The sequence below is a fragment of the Muntiacus reevesi genome, chromosome 7, assembly GCF_963930625.1.
Source record: "Muntiacus reevesi chromosome 7, mMunRee1.1, whole genome shotgun sequence".
NCBI classification, from domain to species: domain Eukaryota; kingdom Metazoa; phylum Chordata; class Mammalia; order Artiodactyla; family Cervidae; genus Muntiacus; species Muntiacus reevesi.
Window position 1 is genome coordinate 70,341,560 of NC_089255.1, and position 21,560 is coordinate 70,363,119.

The following is a 21,560-nucleotide window of genomic DNA, read 5'->3' on the forward strand; positions in this document are numbered from 1 at the left end:
CATTAAAGAAGAAAATTTTCCCCAATTTACTTGATTCAGATTTACAGCCTTTCTGCCCCCTCAAAGACATAGCATTGATTTCTTTAATATAAAAAACTAATTTCCTAAAATAGATTGCTAGTAACTGCTTTCGGTTATTTATTTAGAGAGGATTGTGCCAAGTATTGCTTGTTTGAATTCCTGTAAAAGGCTGAATTAATTTCATAATTTTCATAATTAATGTTATTCCTCTTCTGTAAGAATTTGCTATTAGCATGACTGGTCATTACCATATCTTGTTTTGATAGCTCTCAAAGCATCTTTAACATTATAAATAAGGTATTAAAATACTGATCATATGTTTTGCTTTATAAATCATATTTGATAAAACCTTTTGTTTTTTACTTAATATTGACATTTTTCATTTTATTATAAACATAGCTTTTAATGGCTGCATATTATTCTACTAGATATACCTACCATAATTTGCTTAACCAGTTTATCATCATTGAGCATTTAGGTATTCTTTGTTTTCAATATAATAATGCATAAAGAGTATTTTTGCATATGGTGATTTCTCTGATTTTAGCCTTATTTCCTAAGATGCACGCTCCCAGGGGTCAAATATTATAAATGTTTTCAAGGTTCATTGTTGAGATTACATTCTGAAGTCAGTTCCAATGTACACTTAATTGTCCAAATGATAGAACAGAATTTTAAAAGCATTTCACTATTGTTTTGGTTTATGTGTCAAAATGATACAAAAAACTGTTAAAAAGTGAATGTGGAGATAAAGCATTTGGCTGACTATGTACATATTTTATTTTAGCAATGCCTCAATATTAGGCCAGAAGCCATTATTCATACTCATGATGTCTCAGACATGGAAAAGTACTTCTAATTTTTGCAACATGAAAGAAGTAAGATGACAGTTACGGAACTGAATGACTAGCCAGATCTGCTGACTTGAAAAATAGAATTAGGATTTGAACATAATAGTCTCCGTTTAAAAATCTAAACCTTTTTTCACTCTGAATTTGGGGCTCTGCTGTATTTAGAGATATTTTTAAAAAACTAGAAAATAACAGAGAATTAATTTGAGATTGCTAAAATGTATGCCACTGTTGTCGAAGTTGCAGTTACAGCTATCTTCATTAAGCTGTTAGTGTGGTTATATTTTCTGGAGTAATGTTCTAATTTAAAGATTAAGACTAAGTGTTTTATTTATTTAAATTTAGGTAATTGAAATATCATTTCTTTTTGGATTATTTCAATATTAGTTTTGCCTATAGCAAAGTTACTTGCTTTTAAAAAATTATTTATTTATATATTTATTTTTAATAGAAGGATAATTGCTTTACAGTATTGCATTGGTTTCTACCAAACATCAATGTGAATCAGCCATAGGTTTACCCATGTCCCCTCCAACTCGAACATCCCTCCCACCTCCCTCCCCATCCCACCCCTCTAGGTTGTCATCCAGCCCCATTTGAGTTTTCTGAGTCATACAACAAATTCCCACTGGCTATCTATTTTACGTATGGTGATGGATGTTTCCATGTTACTTTCTCCATACCTGCCACCCTCTCCTCCTTTTCTTCTCATGAAAAGTTACTTGCTTTTCATGTCTACTAATATACAATTTATGGGGCTCTCTAAGTGGCACAGTGGTAAAGAATCCACCTGCCAATGCAATAGATGCAAAGAGAAGTGGGTTCTATCCCTGAGTTGAGAAGATCCCCTGGAGTAGCAAATGGCAACCTGTTTCAGTATTCTTGCCACACTTGTTTTCTCCTATTTAAAAGTGAAACGAATCCTAGCCACATTTTTTGAAGAGTATTATCTTGATAACTTTCTCTCCCTGACAAAGAAACTAATGCAAAATAGGCAATTTTTTAAGCAAGTTATGTGATGTATTTCCATGTATAACTCTGAAAGCCGCCTTGCTTTAAGCTCTTGGTAGGAAAGTTTTTTTAAATAACACTTTCAGCTGTAATATGAAAGAGAGATGCTGAAAATGAACAATGATGTTCCTTTATTTTTTTTTTCAATGATGTTCCTTTAATCTCATGCTTCATAGTGACAAATCAGAGACCTCCTGAAGATTTGGTTCACATACACATAGTATGTAACAAAATTCCCTTCCCAATGTCAAATTAGAAGCTAATATTTAGAGCTTTTTCTGGTTGAATATATAAAACCAAGTCTTTGGAATGTTAAATATAAAAAATTGTATCCCTATAAATAACATTATTACTTAATTATGTTTAGGAACTTTTAAACAAACTTGTAAAGATTTATTGGTTCAAATAATTATTAATTTTTGTGATAACATTCACTTTAGAACATATGCATTTGGAAAAATAGAATTTGGGCATTTCAAGTAGAGGAAGAAATTCCAGATCTCAGTTTTTTAGCTTTTTTTAAAAAATTTTATGTTTAAAATATGTCTACAATCTGCCCCTCTAGGATTATTCTAGGAAATTATTCTAGGAAATCTTTCATTGTTAAAGCATGAAGGTTCCTACTTTTAATTAAATTATATATTCCAAATTAAATTGTCCTTGCCCACTGTTGAGCAGTGTGTAAATACATTTTAAAAAAAATAGCTGTGTCTGGGACTTCCCCTGTGGTCCAGTGGTTAATACTCCGTGTTCCAATGCAGGGGGCAATCCTTTGATCCCTGGTCAGGGAGCTAAGATCCTTCATGCCACATGACCCAGCTAAAAAAAATTAAAATGTTAAATAAAAATTTTTTTAAGTTAGAAATAAGTGTGTCACGCAAAAAGCTCTAAATTCTTTGATCAACCCTGATAATAAAAAAATGTTAAAAATGTTTGTTCTTAAGTAAAACTTATTTTTTAAAGCATTTCACTGTTTTCTTTCTAACTTTGTAGTTATAACATGTAAAGACCACATATGGTTTTCAAAATGCTTATGTTTTCATTCTTGATGAAATTTGTTCACCTTATAGCATGTTTAAAAAATTGATTAGAAGATCGTGTCACTTAAAAGTTAAACAGTGCTAAAAGATGAAAGTGTACAGGAGTTTTTTGTTAATATAGTGATAGCTTAAAGAAACCCATGTATATCTTGAGAGTGTGTTGCTATCATCAAGTCTCAGTATCTGCTAACCTGCCTTTTTTATGGCATAAGCACTGTAAAGTTAAGGACTTCTCAAACTTTGTTGTTCAGCACTAAGCTGTGTCTGACTCCCTCAACCCCATGAACCAACGGTAGCACGCCAGGCTTCCCTGTCCTTCACTATCTCACAGAGCTTGCTCACATCTGTGTGCATTGAGTTAGTGGTGCTATCTGATCATCTCATTCTCTGCCACCCCTTTTCCTCTTGCCCTCTATCTTTCTCAGCATCAGGGTCTTTTCCAATAAGTCGGCTCTTTACATCAGGTGGCCAAAGTATTGGAGCTTCAACCTCAGTCCTTCCAAAGAATATTCAGGGTTGATTTCCTTTGGGATTCTGGTTTGATCTCCTTGTTGTCCAAGGGACTCTCTCGAGTCTTCTTTAGCACTGCAATTTGAAAGCATCAATTTTTGGCACTCAGCCTTCTTGATGGTCCAACTCTTACATCCATACATGACTACTGGAAAAACCACAGCTTTGATTTAGGATTATATAAATGTTTTTAATTCTCTTATTTTTACCTCTGATATCACTAATTTTAACATGAAGCTTCCATTTAAGGACAAATTTGGTTCTTTTATGGGCCATTTAATTTTCATCTTTTCTGCGATCACACTTCTAGAACATGTGGAATGAAAATGTAATTTCATACTCTCTATGATGAGAAAGAAAATATATTCCCTTATCACAGGATGAAGGTATTGTTTCCATCTGAATACATTATATCCTAAGTAGCCTGGAAAAGTGAATGTCTCTGAAAGTATGATATAGATTTTATACTTTATTAAGCTTTATTTACATAGACAGTTTTTAGAAACTTGTCAATGAAAATTTGTATTTGGACAATGTAGTCTGTGAGTGTGGTTCAGTGAGAAGCGGGTTGTTCTTGAGTAATTATTATTTGAATTAATGCAACCTGGGTAGTTAGACAACCTTGGGAATTGCTAAGCTCTATAAGAGGACATTATCTTTATGGATCATAAGTTTTCAACTTCCCCCAAGTCAGTACTTCTGCTTTAAATTTAATAGTATTGTGTAAAAATAACAATTATAATTTCTCTCAACAGCTGTGACATCTTATGAAGATCTTGGACTCTTTGCATTTGGATTACCTGGAAAGGTAATTTTTTTTTTCTCCCTGCTGTATTCAAAATCCTGAAAGGCAGTTTTTCCCTTCCATTTCCAGTTAGAAAAGACAAGTATATATAGGAGGAAGAAATTAAGGGAATAAAAGGAAACTAAAGTGAAGAAAGGGATGATGGGAGCAGGAAGAAAACAAGAAATCTCTATGACCTTCCTAAAAATGCACTGATAAATATAATTCAACACTTAAATTTTTTTGTGCTTTTTACTCTAACGAAGGAGGGCAGTGACTTAAAATTTTAAATCAGTAACAATGGCCTGTTTTAACATTTTGTAATTAATTTTGATTAGATTATGTTTGAATTATCATGAAGACTGAAGAAGACAGATGCATGGAATTAACCTTATAGCATGTTTGTAAAATTGATAATTAGAAGATCATGTCATTTAAGAACTGAATAGTACTAAAAGATGATCCTTCATTTGTAAGTGAGGCAATTAAGGCCCAGAGAAGGGAAGGGGCCTATTTGTCTACAATTACTTAAGCCAGTATGGAACCATAGGACTTCAGACTCAAAATCTATTACTTTTCCTCCCCAGAATAAGAGAAATAACAACAGTATTTATGGGGCATTCATTTGCGGTGGGCATGCTAAAGTAGTTTAATTAAACTAATTACCTGTCTTCTTCCACAGATAATCTGGAATTAAATATTATTGTTAGTGTTTTAATATTTTTTATTTCTGAAGAGCTATCATACTTCTAAAATCCATTTTTATGTTGATTCCAAACAGAGCTTTTTCTTTTCATTTTGTAAATCTGTTGTTTGTGTTTTTTGTTTATTTTTAAACTAAAAGGATACTATTTTGTTGATGGCTGAACTAACTTTTAAGAATTAAGTCTGAGAGGAAAAAGATACAACTATGTAATGAGGGGCGGGAGATGTGTATTTGCATTCAAATTAACTTTGTATTTAAAGTTCAAAAGAGAATATTTAAATCATGTTATATCATCTCATGGTTTGGATCCTTATAGCCTGAAATTTGAACTAAACGGAGACTGTGTTACTTTTGAGGGTAAAGATTTTTGTTAATCATCCTTGGTAATAATTTTTCTTGAAGATCAGTATGTTTGTTATAATTAGGATCAATTTCCTGCATCCGGTTTAACCAAGGGAGAAGAAGGAAATGTTGTTTATATAAGAAAACTCTCTAATTAATTTAATACAATCTGTGAACATGACCGAGCATCATCACTGTTATTTCACGTTAGTATTTCCTTCATTCCTTGGACAGCAGCAGAGTCTACAAGAACATGGATTATTGAGAGTTCCCTCTTCCTATACTCTCAAGTAGCTGCATTACCATTTTAGTGTATGCACACAGTTCTTAGCAGGTGGATACACAGACGGAGAATACTATAAATGAAGAGTTATTTGTTTGTTTGTTTGTTTAATATTTTCTCTCAACTTCCAGAGGTGGCTTGAAACTTTCCTATTTCCTTCTTCCCAGATATTATATGAATATAGATATGACATATGGTAGGGTAACATTATTCTGAAATTAAATACTTTTGAAGTGATTCGAACTTTTTAAGAAAAATGTTTTAATTGTCTATATGGATTTATGTACTTGCCAAATATTTATTGAGCAAATACCATGTGGCCATGCACTGTACTAGGCACTAGAAAGATGGATAGATGGATAGATATATTGACTTTCTAGATCAAAAATGCTTCAATTGAGCCAGAAAATGGGAAAATAACTCATCAATACGTTGATATTATTGCTTTTTGCAGTATATTCATAGAAAAATCCAAATTTCATGTGTGATTGACAACAGATATCAATTGCATATGAAAGACAGTGTACAGAAATTTCAGAAAAGTCTTTTCACAAATGACTGTGAGTGATATTTTGGAACTCATTTTTAAATGAGTTGACATGTAAAGGTTTTTCTGGAAAATGTTAGAATGACAATTATATCTTCAAAGACGTCTTGCCAGATGTTTCTATCATTAGCCATGCTTTCCAAGACCTCTATGTCTTGATAACTTAGTTTGTCCCCAGGATAGGCAAATGGAATTCCTAGAAGAAGGGTGATCTCTTCCCAGTCCGTGCACGACTGAATGATCTTAGATAGCTAGTCAGCTCCAGATATACATTGGACGTACAGATTCACCAAGATTTAAGTGATTGAAAGGCCCAAGTGGAAGCAGAATGTTTAATCATTTCTTCTGAGTGCATCTGATGACCAAGAATGGATAAAGTGCCGTCTTGTATTTCCCAGGAATCCCATCAAAGATCACAAGTTAGCAGGCCTGCAGGCTGAACTTAGTCCTCAGGCGTGTTTTGTTTGGCTCAAATCTTTTTTTATTTTTAGCTGATTGCCAACCAAGAGTTATGACATTTTGAAAGAATTCAGTTTCTGACTTTCCTTGAAAAATCAGAAGATCAGCTACATTGGATTCACATTCTCACATGTCAGCAACTGGCCAGAACTGCATAACAGCTGCCCCATATTGAAAGAGGAGAAATTCTCCAATATATTACAGTCTTCACTACCTCCTATTGTCTTATACTCAGCTCACTGCATGTTACTGAGTTTGAAATGCTTCGGTTTTCAGATATGTGGGCTCTAGAGTTTTCTGCTCTAGAATTTATTTATCCCTGCAACAAGGCTCCCATGTTCAAGACTTGGTGTTTGCCAAGCTGATACACTCTGAAGATTATGTTTCCTTTTATACAATACAGCGTTGGCACAACACACCTCAAGCTGTCTCAGTATGCCTAGCAAAGCAATGTGATATAACCAGTTAAAAAAAAAAAACAAATAAAAAAAAGGAGACCAAATAGATTCAATTTCAATTTTTTGGTACTTTGATAACTGTTGATTCCCTAGCTTTTTAACACTTTTAACTGTTTTAAAAATGGCTGCCAAGGAAACTTACAAAACTGTGCTTTATAGTAACCATGGAACTATTAAAGAAAGGCTTTTTATGTGATGATTATTAGTTTTATATATTACAAATGGCTGGCAGAACATGTTCTTTTCAGTTTCTCTTCACTCAATTTCTGCATCTGTTTTTAAGTAATAGTTATTGGATTTTAATAAAATACCAATCCTTTTATATTATTTCCCCTTTCATCTTCTGAATACATTTGTTCTTTTATAGGTGATGGTGGCAAGCACCATAATAATTCAGAACATTGGAGGTAAGCAACTGAAAGTGCACAGATGATGCCTAGACGTGGTGGAAATGATTTCCTCCTTTGATTTCTTGCTTGCTACAGGTTCAGTTGGGAACCTAAACCTCTGTAGACACATGTATCTCAGAAGCCCTGTGTGTTGACCTATTAGTCTTTCTTTTTTTAAAACATCCTTTTTAGCAGCCCTTGTAGGACAATAGCTTCTAAATTCAGTTGCAGCTAAACCCTTGCTTTCAATCTTGTTATTAAGTCTGTAACACACCTCTGAAGCACTGGCTTTCTGTAGTTGTGGTAGTGATGAAGTACAGCTTGGGAAAACTCTCCAGGTGATTCTGGAGTAGTTCCTCTCTATTTTTGTCCTGATCACCCGCTGTATGTATAATGCTTTAGAAGGAGGGCTGTTCCATGGCTGTGAATAGTCATGTGTAGAAAGGCAATTTCCTTTTGTAAGCACGAAATTAAAAATGACCATGTGGTGTACAAAGTAAACAAGCTTGAGACAAATAAAAAGTATTCTCACATTTTTTGGAATTCCCTATTTTCCCATTAAAAAAATGATCTGGTATCAAGAACTATAGAAACAAAAAGTACTGTTAAGTTAATTATTGATCATTATTGACTAAATGTATTAAACATTTAAATCCAAAATCCTGTGGGAATCATATTTGTATATGTTGTAAAGAAGTTGCATCATGCTGAACAATATCTTAATTTTCTTTTACCATTTACTGGAGTGCTAAATAAATGTTTTTAGGGTAAAGTTAAATACACAGAGTTAATATGCACTTTGGATCTTTCACAGGATTGTATGGTCAGAGGAAATTTTAATCTTATTTGTTATGTGTGACAGTTCAAAATAATTTGAAGATGATAGCTTTAATAAAATTTAACTGATACTCAAGAGATCTGAGCTATTAGTATTTCAGTTTACGTTAAGTTCAGCAAAATTCCACATTTAATTAAATTCAACAAAATTCCATCTTTAATGAATTTCTTGGTCAAGGAAAAAATTAGCATTCCAGCAATAAATTGTATTTGCCCTTGTTTTGGAAATCCTGAACATTCATGTTTTAATTCTTTGAATTTTCAGGGCAATATACATATATATATATATACATATATATATACACACACACACATAATAATTGAAGAAGAGTGCTTTCTTGGATGTCATACCAAATAATTTCCTTTTTAACACACCTACTTTACTCTTCACATTAGAAGTCAGTAAACTGTCTTTTCGCTAATGAATCTAGAAAATGCCATGACTTTAAGATCTACTTTGGAATATTTTGTTTTAGCTAGTATGCTTAAATGTGTACTGGTAATGTCGCTAATGTGAAAATAATCCCTTATTTTCCTCTCTCTATGATTGTTGTTGTTTAGTCACTAAATTGTGTCCAACTCTTTTGTGACCCCATGGATTGTGGCCTGCCAGGCTCCTCTGTCCGTGGAATTTCCCAGAAAAGAGTACTGAGTGAGTTGCCATTTCCTTCTCCAGGGGATCTTCCTGACCCTGAGATCGAACCCATGTCTCTTGCTTTGGCAGGTGAATTCTTTACCACTGAACCACCAGGGAAGCCCCTCTGTATGATTACTAAGAACCATCAATCACAGTTTATGTTTTATGTAGAATTTTCAGCTCAGGAATTTCGATCTAAATTTGTGACTATGGTAAATGCCTACTGCTGTATTCTCAGTATCCTTCACCCTGATCGCTTCCTTGTCCTCTAAGCTGGTATGCAGCTGTTATTGTTCCTGACTCTTTTAGCACTTGCTGTTATTAGGTCAAAGTTACCTCTGTATATGCTTTCTTCCCCCACTATTATTATCAGCTCCTCTAAGTCAAGTATTGTCTCATTTTTTTTTGTACTCCCGGAATCAAGCACAATATTTGGGACTTGATAAACCTTTTTTTCAACTAAATATTAGCTGAATATAATTTGTATGTGCTATTTGCAAGTAATATTCTAACTGTATTTATCAAGAAGGGGACTTCTAGACTGATCACTAGCATTAAATATTTGAAAAGCTGAACATGAAACATGGAAAGATATTAGAGTAATTTAGTATTGTTCTGAAGGGCAGAACTGGTTCTAATGGGTAGAAATCTACAGTGAAGCTGGTTTGGTTTCATTTGAAATACTAAGGTTTGTGATAATGGAGATGTCCTACGCTCCTTTGAAAAAGCTCTGGTATTCCTAAAAAAATTCAAACAGAGCTGGTTGTCAGAATGTTCTAGAAAGAATTTCTGCACTTCAGTTCAGTCACTCAGTTGTGTCTGATTCTTTGTGACCCCATGGACTGCAGCACACCAGGCTTGACTGTCCATCACCAACTCCCGGAGCCTACTCAGACTCCTGTCCTTCACGTCAGTGATGCCATCCAACCATCTCATCCTCTGTTGTCCCCTTCTCCTCCCACCTTCAATCTTTCCCAGCATCAGGCTCTTTTCCAATGAGTCAGTTCTTTGCATCAGGTGGCCAGAGTATTGGAGTTTCAGCTTCAGCATCAGTCCTTCCAATGAATATTCAGGACTGATTTCCTTTAGGATTGACTGGTTGGATACCCTTGCAGTCCAAGAGACTCTCAAGAGTCTTCTCCAACATCACAGTTCAAAAGCATCTATTCTTTGGTGCTCAGCTTTCTTTACAGTCCAACTTTCACACCCATACATGACTATTGGAAAAGCCATAGCTTTGACTAGATGGACCTTTGTTGGTAAAGTCATGTCTCTACTTTTTAATATGCTGTCTAGGTTGGTCATAGCTTGTCTTCCAAGGAAGCAAGCGTCTTTTAATTTCATGACTGCAATCACCATCTGCAGTGATTTTGGAGCCCAAAAAATAAAGTCTGACACTGTTTCCACTGTCTCCCCATCTATTTCCCATGAAGTGATGGGACCGGATGCCATGATCTTAGTTTTCTGAATGTTGAGTTTTAAACCAACTTTTTTACTCTCCTCTTTCACTTTCATCAAGAGGCTCTTTAGTTCTTCTTCACTTTCTGCCATAAGAGGGGTCATCTGCATATCTGAGGTTATTGATATTTCTCCCAGCAATCTTGATTCTAGCTTGTGCTTAATCCAGCCCGGCATTTTGCATAATGTACTCTGCATATACATTAAATAAACAGGGTGAGAATATACAGCCTTGACGTTCTCCTTTCTTGATTTGGAACCAGTCTGTTGTTCCATGTCCAGTTCTAACTGTTGCTTTTTGGTTTGCATACAAATTTCTCAGGAGGCAGGTCAGGCGGTGTGGTATTCCCATCTCTTTCAGAATTTTCCACAGTTTGCTGTGATCCACATGGTCAAAGGCTTTGACATAGTCAATAAAGCAGAAGTAGATATTTTTCTGTAATTCTCTTGCTTTTTCGATGATCCAATGGATGTTGGCAATTTGATCTCTGGTTCCTCTGCCTTTTCTAAATCCAGCTTGAAAATCTGGAAGTTCATGGTTCACTTACTGTTAAAGCCTAGCTTGGAGGATTTTGAGCATTACTTAGCTAGCGTGTGAGATGAGTGCAATTGTGTGGTAGTTTGAACATTCTTTGGCATTGCCTTTCTTTGGAACTGGATTGGGATTGGATTCCCACATTTGGTGGCAGATAAATCATCAATTCTTTCAGCTCTAAGTTTGTTGATTGTCTTGCTTTGTTTTAGAAACTTTTTTTAATTTTTATTTATTTATTTATTTATTTATTTATTTATTTTTTATTTTTTTAATTTTTTTTTCCAGTGGGTTTTGTCATACATTGATATGAATCAGCCATAGAGTTACACGTATTCCCCATCCCGATCCCCCCTCTCACCTCCCTCTCCACCCGATTCCTCTGGGTCTTCCCAGTGCACCAGGCCCGAGCACTTGACTCATGCATCCCACCTGGGCTGGTGATCTGTTTCACCATAGATAATATACATGCTGTTCTTTCGAAACATCCCACCCTCACCTTCTCCCACAGAGTTCAAAAGTCTGTTCTGTACTTCTGTGTCTCTTTTTCTGTTTTGCATATAGGGTTATCGTTACCATCTTTCTAAATTCCATATGTATGTGTTAGTATACTGTAATGTTCTTTATCTTTCTGGCTTCCTTCACTCTGTATAATGGGCTCCAGTTTCATCCATCTCATTAGAACTGGTTCAAATGAATTCTTTTTAACAGCTGAGTAATATTCCATGGTATATATGTACCACAGCTTCCTTATTCATTCGTCTGCTGATGGGCATCTAGGTTACTTCCATGTCCTGGCTATTATAAACAGTGCTGTGATGAACACTGGGGTGCACGTGTCTCTTTCAGATCTGGTTTCCTCAGTGTGTATGCCCAGAAGCAGTATTGCTGGGTCATATGGCAGTTCTATTTCCAGTTTTTTAAGAAATCTCCACACTGTTTTCCATAGTGGCTGTACTAGTTTGCATTCCCACCAACAGTGTAAGAGGGTTCCCTTTTCTCCACACCCTCTCCAGCATTTATTGCTTGTAGACTTTTGGATAGCAGCCATCCTGACTGGCGTGTAATGGTACCTCATTGTGGTTTTGATTTGCATTTCTCTGATAATGAGTGATGTGGAGCATCTTTTCATGTGTTTGTTAGCCATCTGTATGTCTTCTTTGGAGAAATGTCTGTTTAGTTCTTTGGCCCATTTTTTGATTGGGTCATTTATTTTTCTGGAATTGAACTTCAGGAGTTGCTTGTATATTTTTGAGATTAATCCTTTGTCTTGTTTCCTCATTTGCTATTGTTTTCTCCCAATCTGAGGGCTGTCTTTTTACCTTACTTATAGTTTCCTTTGTTGTGCAAAAGCTTTTAAGTTTCACTAGGTCCCATTTGTTTATTTTTGCTTTTATTTCCAATATTCTGGGAGGTGGGTCATAGAAGATCATGCTGTGATTTATGTCGGAGAGTGTTTTGCCTATGTTCTCCTCTAGGAGTTTTATAGTTTCTGGTCTTACATTTAGATCTTTAATCCATTTTGAGTTTATTTTTGTGTATGGTGTTAGAAAGTGTTCTAGTTTCATTCTTTTACACGTGGTTGACCAGTTTTCCCAGCACCACTTGTTAAAGAGGTTGTCTTTTTTCCATTGTATATCCTTGCCTCCTTTGTCAAAAATAAGGTGTCCATAGGTTCGTGGATTTATCTCTGGGCTTTCTATTCTGTTCCATTGATCTATATTTCTGTCTTTGTGCCAGTACCATACTGTCTTGATGACTGTGGCTTTGTAGTAGAGTCTGAAGTCAGGCAGGTTGATTCCTCCAGTTCCATTCTTCTTTCTCAAGATTCCTTTGGCTATTCGAGGTTTTTTGTATTTCCATACAAATTGTGAAATTATTTGTTCTAGTTCTGTGAAAAATACCATTGGTAGCTTGATAGGGATTGCTTTGAATCTGTATATTGCTTTGGGTAGAATAGCCATTTTGACAATATTGATTCTTCCAATCCATGAACACGGTATGTTTCTCCATCTGTTTGTGTCCTCTTTGATTTCTTTCATCAGTGTTTTATAGTTTTCTATGTATAGGTCTTTTGTTTCTTTAGGTAGATATACTTCTAAGTATTTTATTCTTTTTGTTGCAATGGTGAATGGTATTGTTTCCTTAATTTCTCTTTCTGTTTTTTCATTGTTAGTATATAGGAATGCAAGGGATTTCTGTGTGTTAATTTTATATGCTGCAACTTTACTATATTCATTGATTAGCTCTAGTAATTTTCTGGAAGAGTCTTTAGGGTTTTCTATGTAGAGGATCATGTCATCTGCAAACAGCGAGAGTTTCACTTCTTCTTTTCCTATCTGGATTCCTTTTACTTCTTTTTCTGCTCTGATTGCTGTGGCCAAAACTTCCAACACTATGTTGAATAGCAGTGGTGAGAGTGGGCATCCTTGTCTTGTTCCTGATTTCAGAGGAAATGCTTTCAATTTTTCACCATTGAGGGTGATGCTTGCTGTTAGAAACTTTTTTTTTTAAAAAGTCACTTAAAAGCAGTCACAGAAATTTTTTGTGTCCCTCCAATTCAGTATGCTGGCAATGCTTATTTAGTTTTTAGAATAATATCCTTGTGATTTTCTTCATATTGTCTAAAATTTTATTTATTGAGAACCCACTAAGTAATATCTGAAACATATTTTCAAAGCTGTTTTTCCTTTGTCTTAGCATGCATAAACCATTCCTTTATTAGATAGAATTGGAAGCTTGCTGTTGTGAGCAGAACACTGGGTTGGAAGTCAGGTGCCTATTTATTGCAGGAAAGTTTCATGGAAGAGTTATACTTGGTTCAAAAGATGATTTTGCTGTTTTCTCAGGTATCTTTAACAAGTCAGCCACTATTACTCTAAAAACTTTCATGGAGCTGTTCTTTTTCAGAAAGGAGAGTCTCAGTTCTTAGAACTACCCTTTATGGCAGCTGCCGAGCCTCTGAGGTTAAAGTCTAGGGACTCCAGCCTTAATAAGTAGTTTCTTGATTAACCTAAGTTGGGTCTGTGGAAGCCCTTCACAGTTACTAAGCCATGTATGCTTGAGAAAAAATGGCATACTTATTTGGGAGGCTCTTTAACGTTGTACATATGACTTATTTGATGTTATTTCTTCCAAAAGGATTTTGACTTTTATTAATTGGAGATACATTGGATATTTATAAGATGATATGAACAGGTTATGATATAATAATCTGTTATCATATGATATCATATGAACAGGTTAAATGTTCGCATCTCTTGCATGCCTACCTGTATATATAATGTAGTTCAGATAGCATTTTTGGAAGGATGGGATATTCATTATTAATATAAGTGGTCAGAGTTTTTCAGTGATTGTTTAGAAATGAGAAATAATGTAATAGATTATCTTTAAGTCAGGCCTATACTTGACACTCTATACTTACAGCAACACTTCAGGGTGGATGATATTATCCTCATTTTACAGAGGATGAGATCAGTGCTCAGAGGGGATAAGTGACTTGCTTACCTTTACCCCTTAATAAAGCCAGGACTCAAATCTCACTTTGTCTGCTTCTAAAGGGCTTTGTTTTTTCTTCTCTGATTTAGTAAATGTTGAAAAGCTATGAAAAGATTAAATGTTGAGGATTTTAAAAACTCCTTGGGAACAGGAGCTATTAGTTTTCATTTGTTTTCCTAACTTGACCTAGTTTCTGGTAGAGGAACTCAATAAATAATATTTGTTGAATGAATGAGACAATTTTTAAAATTCTATATAAAAACCTAAGATTTTGCCTCAAAGAGACAATTTTATATACCATATAAATGATGGAAAGAAATTGAATGTCCATAGTGTTTAGAATTATATGAAAAATAAAAGGTTGAAAATATTGAGGAAAGTTAGATCTTATTCATGTAAAATAGAAAATAAAGTATTTTAAAATCTACTTTTGTGTTAGGTAATCACATCTCAGATTAATGCTTCCTGACTCTTTTATTCTTTGTAACATTTAAACATTTCTCAGTTTTCTTGAGATTCTATGTCCCTGATGAATCTATGAGAAAAGGAAACAGGGCCTTTAGAAGCAAGATGATCATAGATCAAGCAAAATTTTCCTTAATCAATATTTGTTCTGTGAATCTTTCAGTAAGACTCAGTTTATCCCCTACATCTTTGTATTCCATATCTATAAATAACTTGTTCATTCATTTGGGTTTTTAAGTACCTAGCACTTGGTGTTTAGTAAGTGTTACTTATTATAGCAAGAAAGTAAGGAATAAGAGGAGGAGGAAGAGAAGGAAAAGCCAGCAACCTGGCTTGGAGCTCCTTTAAAAGGAAGATCAACTGGGAAGAGAAGACCACACAGAATGCATAAGTGAGCATTTGGTTTCTTTAGGGAAGAATCTACTGTCAGAACTTCACAGAAAGTCTTTTTTTCTCCAATATCAATCACACACCAAGTATTAGTCACAGGGAACTAGTGTGATCTAACAAATAGATTGGAAAAATCTACTGTCTTTGAAAAATCTCTGAACTTTATGATAGAAAAAAAATGTGACTTATTAAATTTAGTACTCTTATTCTTAGGATTATGGAAACTTTTACCTTTAGAAAATGGAGAGCCACATGGTAAAATACTTCTTAGAAGCAATTCCTGATTGATTCCCAACACTGATGAATTGGGGTCCCAAAACAGACCAGAGCCAGAGAGAGCCCCCAGCTGCCTATTGCCTCAGGCACCAGAGGGACATTTGCCGAGAGTCGTCGCTTAGACACAAAGTCAGAAAAGAAGCATCTGGAAGTTTTAATACTTAATGCTGTTACAGGGAAGAGAACTCTGGCTGAGGGCTTGAATTTAGTGGACTATAAGCAAAAGGATTAAGAACTGTAATAGCAAATAAGTACAGGTTTCCATATAGTTCCTCTAATTTTGTTGGATTATGAGAGTCCTTTCCCAAAAACCAAGGTAAGTAGTTATTTCCATATGTGTTTGCATTTGCATTAGGTTTGCGATAGACCACTCAGTTAGCTAAAATATTCTAGAAATCAAGCAGGAAACTCAAATCATCTTTACTTAAGCTAAGAGAAAGTCCTATTAACTCTGATGAGTATGTGGTAAAAGTGAAGGTAATTGGTGTTTCTGATCTCGTCTCTTGCCCAACTCAAAACGCAAGGAGAGTGGCTCCTAGGAATATGTTAAATTCTTATTTTGCTCTTCTGAAATATGAAGAACCACTGTTGATGGCATATTCTTTCCTTCGTTCTTTAAAAGAGAATAAAGATTGAATCACTGCTGCATATTGTGAAAGGAGAACCCTAAATATTAGTAGATTTACTGAAACCTCCTGAAATTGCCATAATGACCCAGATTTTCCAGACTGACAGAGAACGCACAGATCTACTCTGGCAGCCTTGATTAACACCTCGGTTTGGGAATCTAAACTTTAAGAGAAACTCAGAGCCCTTTTATGTGGTCAAGGGGCACAGTTTTCTAAGTTGCATGACCAGAAAGGTATAAATAAGATCATTCTTAGTTGAGAATTATAAAAATGCCAAATTCTCAGTATTTTTCAAAATTGTGATGTAATATTAAATTAGAAACTATTTGGCTTTACTTTTTCCTGAAAAAAAAAACTTGTTGCTGTTTTGTTTTGGTAAGACAGGAAGCCTCAGAAGTACTAGTTTGTACTATCACCTGGGAAACGGGCTGGGCGTGCTGTTACAATGCCATCTGCTGGTCAGCTCATCTGTAGTCTTTTTTGAGGCCTGAATAGTATTGTCCAGAAATTCTGGAAAGCTGTCGTAGAGGAGAAATAGAGGAAATTTGGAGGGGGAATCTTTCTCAAAAGTCCTTCCTGACAAAATTTACTGGTTACATGTCACTTTAAAAATGTGTTTGAAAATAATGTATTTCTTAATAAAAAGTTTTGTTGAAGTTTAATTATAAGGTTTTCAGGAGAGTAAATATTCTGGTCAGTTTTTATTCAAGTTTAAGATCTTGATAGATGGTAAAACAAAGATGTATATTTTCCTAGGGTTATGGAAGGGAAAAGTTCCTCCATATATTTTTGATTTCCATTTGTACACAAAGTAGGGAAATGACCTTGTTTTCAAAAATTTTTTTAAATCCTTTTTAAAAAAGAGAGATTCTGTTGTGCCCCATGTTGAGTGGGGATAGCCTTTCAGTGGCATTTGGGCATTTAGTAGGAACGCCAGGTTAATAAGACACATTGAATAGAATAAGCCAGTTGCTATCCATGACTGAAAACATGTTTGAAGTAAAAACTGAATCTCTTTTAGAAGGAGAGGCAAACTTGTTATTTCCTCCCGCAGTTCATCTGTGTAGAACTGGCTGACTAATCCTTGAAGAAGTTGCTGAACTTTTTCCAAGTGCTGAAAAACCTAATTCTGTCTTAAAAATAGAGCTGTGCAATTTAACCTTCATATGTGTATTTTAAATGTTTAACAAAAAGGATAATTATTTTTGTAAACTAATGGTTTCTTGGGTCCAAACTCCAATTGAAATCTCCAAACTCCAATTTGTCTTCTTTCTTTTGCTTTTTTTTTGAGGAGTGCTGGGAAAAGTAGCGTATGAGAGAACAGGGTTTGTGGGAAGAGGGATTGGTTTTTATTTTTTATTTTTTCAATTTCAGGGTAGTGTTAATATCTCAGATATGTGAGAATAGGAAACTTTCTCTTCTGAACTACAATGATAGCTGTAGATAAAATAGAATCATTGTGGTAAATCCAGTAGAGTCCTATCATAAGATTCTTTAGCTTGTCTGAGGCATGTTGACTAATCACTTTACCAAACCAGCTATAAAACTGAAATGAAAATACAGGTCAAAGTGAAACGAACATTTTAAGTGTTTTTAGCGCTTCTAACTTAGGTTCTGTGTTACAGAAATTCTTTGTTTTCTTTGAACACAACTGTGAAACTCAGCATTCAGAAACAATTTATTGTTTAAATGATGATGAAAAAGAATAATTCTGGGGAGTGATCCTTTTGGTAAACCTTTCTTATTTTTCTTTGCTGTGGTGGATTTCTTCTTCACTTTGCTTCTCTGCACTTTCTCATAGCATAACAGTTAATAGAGTAGATTTCTCAAGCCAGATGGGCTGTTTCCACCATCACTATCTTGGGCAAGTTAACTCTCCGAGTCTCCATTTCCTCATCTGTGAAATAAAGAATATGTGCCTCACAGGTTTGTGGTGAACAAATAAATTTAAAGAAGAAAGTAACCTGTAAATCACTTGGAATAGGCATCCTAAGCCCCCGCCCCAGTGTTCGCTCTTCTTGTAATTCTCCTCTTCGAGAGCACTTTCCCTTTTTGTGTTTTTGACGTCTCTCCCCCCCAGCCTCCATGCTCCCAACTCATGTGTTTCTCTTTATGATTAGATCAACCAATATTAATACCTTACCACTTGCTGTTGCCTAATCAAATTTTACCCTATTTTAGTCTTTTCTTAATGTACAGTTGCTTCTCCTCATGGTTTGTATAAAATACTTTCAACTCCTGTGTTTTGATTAAGTTGACAGAGTTTTTATTTCCTTCCAAGGGCGGTTTCTATTAAATGAGTTCTATTAGTTAGGTTTAAAATGAGGGAGAAAGGAATAGCTATTTAGTTAATGTGGTGAAACGAAATGATTTATAATGGCTGAATACCTGTCACTAAGGTATGTCTTCTAGCCCTAATTCTGGCTTTGGCGGTATGGATGCCAGAACCACTTAACTATAACCATGGCTATTGTGGATGACCCTGCTGCAGCTATTATTTAGAGGACAACATGGTGTGTGTCCTATTAGGAGTCCATACTGTGTATCGATGTCAGCAAAAATCATTTACAATCCTTGCTTATGACCTGTCTGTAAGATAAGTCCTTAAACACTTCCTTATGCTATTAATAGAACACATGAGATGAAAGGTGTGGCAGGCAACTTTTGGAGTGAGTGAACCTTCCTGCGATGCAGGCGGATTCTTTACCAACTGAGCTATCAGAGAAGCCACTGGAAAAAACAATGGATACATAAGCATTCCTATTGATTTTATATTGTTGAAGCTTTTCCACTTTATTTTATTGAGCTGATTATTCTTTTTATGTAAATCTAATTAAGATGTACTCCTAACTTAATGTATATTTATAATATGTTAAGGTGCCAGTCCTTGCATGCAAGTTTACTTGTGGTTAGGAAGAAATAATCTATACAGTGAAAAGAGTGGCATCTTTCTTTGTTTCATCAGTTTTTCCCCCACATGAGCTCTGTGGTTTTGTAGCTCTTAAAACAAACACCAGCGTTCTCTAAGAAAGGAGCAATATTTTACATGTTTTGTTATATTTATATCTTGTATACTGAGACTCCTTTTGAGAGAGAAACATGTGTGATGAGTTCATATTTCTTGAAATATACATGATTCTCTAGACTGGAATCTAATGAAATAGGACTCCCATTTGAAAACCAAAGAGTTAAGGCTACAACAGAGGATAAATGTGATCAAATGATTAGCCAGGGGCTAATAGAAATTCTGGGAAGAATGACAGATTGTATATTAGGAAGAAATAGGATCTCATATTCATTGAAGCTTTTTACAACTAAAGATCTAAAAGAAATAATAGAAAATTGCTGAAAGAGATGAATGTCTGAAACCTTAGTAAAGCATGTGGTATTGGATTAATCCAAGCAAGAAAGACTGATGGACAGATAATAAATTACATTGTGTAGGAAGTCTGCATTCCTTGTTTAAAAGGTACTTTTGTCTTTTTTTTTTCTTGCAAGATATATTTAAGTAGCCCTAGGCCAGTTTCAGAAAATTCAGTTCATGATTTTCATCATCACACCATATGTGTATGATTCTTTGGAATAGATAAAGTATTGCAAACAAAGACCCCCAAATTCTTGACTAGAGAAGGTTAATCTAAACCTTCCTTCTGTTCTGTACCAAACTGGTAGCATTTTTCCATATGAGAATATGAATGACTTAGAATATCTTTCCACATACAATTAATTGTGATGTCCCGTAACTAACAAAGCGTTTGAAGAAATGTACTGTACTTCTGCTGACTAAAAGGCTTTATTTCAACAGCTGTACTTCTGCTGGGAAAAAAAAAGTCATAAACTGGAAAGTAAGAATATGTGTATTTTCACTGAAGAGAAGTGGCCATTAACTGTTCTAAATTTTACTTTGCCATAGGTACATATTGTTTTATTTTTTAAAAAAATGAGAGTGTATGTGTTTGTATGTGTAAGTATTGCCTATCTTCATATAAACTTATACACAAACTAGTATATAACCTCTTCCCCCCCAGGGTTGAGCAGTCATGCAGCACTGTAATAATTGTGAAGCTCAGCTACTTTTAAATTTGTTGGTTGAAAAATATACATTCCTTTTTTTAAACTCTTTGAGCTTTTCAATCAGTTTTTCCTCAGATTTTTGCCATTCAGACTTGGCATTCATTTATGTTCTTGGTTTTTGTAGGTCCAAGGAGAAAGTGAAATGTTTCCTGAAATATAAATAAGTAATAAAATTAACATGCACACATAGTGCTCTCTATTCTTCATGGACATATTCTTCTTGGCTCTTTTTAAATATATACTTAATCTCTAGGGGAAACAGAGATTATTACTCTGTTAAACTGACTCCAAATCATCTGGGTTTCTGTACGTTACTTAAGCATTTAAGTTTAAGCTCAAGTATTTACATATAAATGAGTTCTCTATTCTGTAGCCATATGAAAACATTTCCCAGTGTGGGATGGAAAGTTTATAAGATGTGAGTTTTTTTTTTTTTTATAGCTACACCAGAAATAGGATCATTATTAAAATGCTGTAAAAGATGGTTATTTCTTGGATCCTGTCTGATAGAATGTGAGAAATATTGCTAACTTTGGGTTTTGTTTACGTAATACAAAGGAGCCCTGTTAATAGAACAGAATAATAATTGTAAGTTTTGTCCCTTTAATGTGCTTAATAATTTAAATTGAATCTTTTCTAATCTGTTTTGGAGAGCAATTTAAAATGTAACTCAATTTACATTTTGCTATTGTTTTATAATAGCATGAGTCCAAAGTGTGCATGGAAAGACCATAGAAGAGAAAGAGAAGAAGTGAGACTACTGGGGGAGGTCTGTCTCTAATAAGCAAGAACAAATAATCAGATTTATTAGCTATACTTATTTATCTCTATTTTTATATCAATTGTTGCTAAACTAGTCTCTAATGCCTTGTACTGGGAGATAGCATTAAGAGTTTTTTTCTAGCTTCATGGGAAGATCCCCTGGACTGGAAAATAACAACCCACTCCAGTATTCTTGCCTGGGAAGTTTCCATAGACAGAGGAGCTCGGTGGGCTACAGTCCATGGGGTCACAGAGTCAGATATGACTGAGCACTCCCATGCGCATGCACACACACAAGCAAAATTTTGTTTCTAAGTGGGTTGTAATCAAGACCCTTTCTCTTACCTAAATCTTTTGCCTTGAACTTGAAATGTAAACAGAAGATACCTAATGAGCTTACCAATTATTCTTCTCTACAAACAATATTAATTATTTATCTTTATCTCTATTCCTGCTATGTATCCTTCTTTGAGGACAGTGCAGTATGAATTAATCTTCCACATGCTGTCATAGCCCAAATCGGTATCCGTGTTTGTAAATAAGATTGTTCTGTAAATGGCTATAAGTTATAGGATTCTAATAGGAACTCTTTTTATTC

General features: G+C 34.8%; 1 protein-coding gene across 1 annotated transcript in view; it reads left to right on the plus strand.

Annotated features, from left to right (window-relative positions):
• The window catches only part of SLC38A6 (solute carrier family 38 member 6), a 69,052-nt gene that overhangs the window by 15,233 nt on the left and 32,259 nt on the right, over nt 1-21,560 (plus strand). Inside the window, exons 4-5 of the mRNA XM_065941899.1 lie at nt 4,189-4,241; nt 7,380-7,419. Of these exons, the coding sequence (XP_065797971.1) occupies nt 4,189-4,241; nt 7,380-7,419 (93 nt within the window). The remainder of the gene's footprint in view (nt 1-4,188; nt 4,242-7,379; nt 7,420-21,560) is intronic.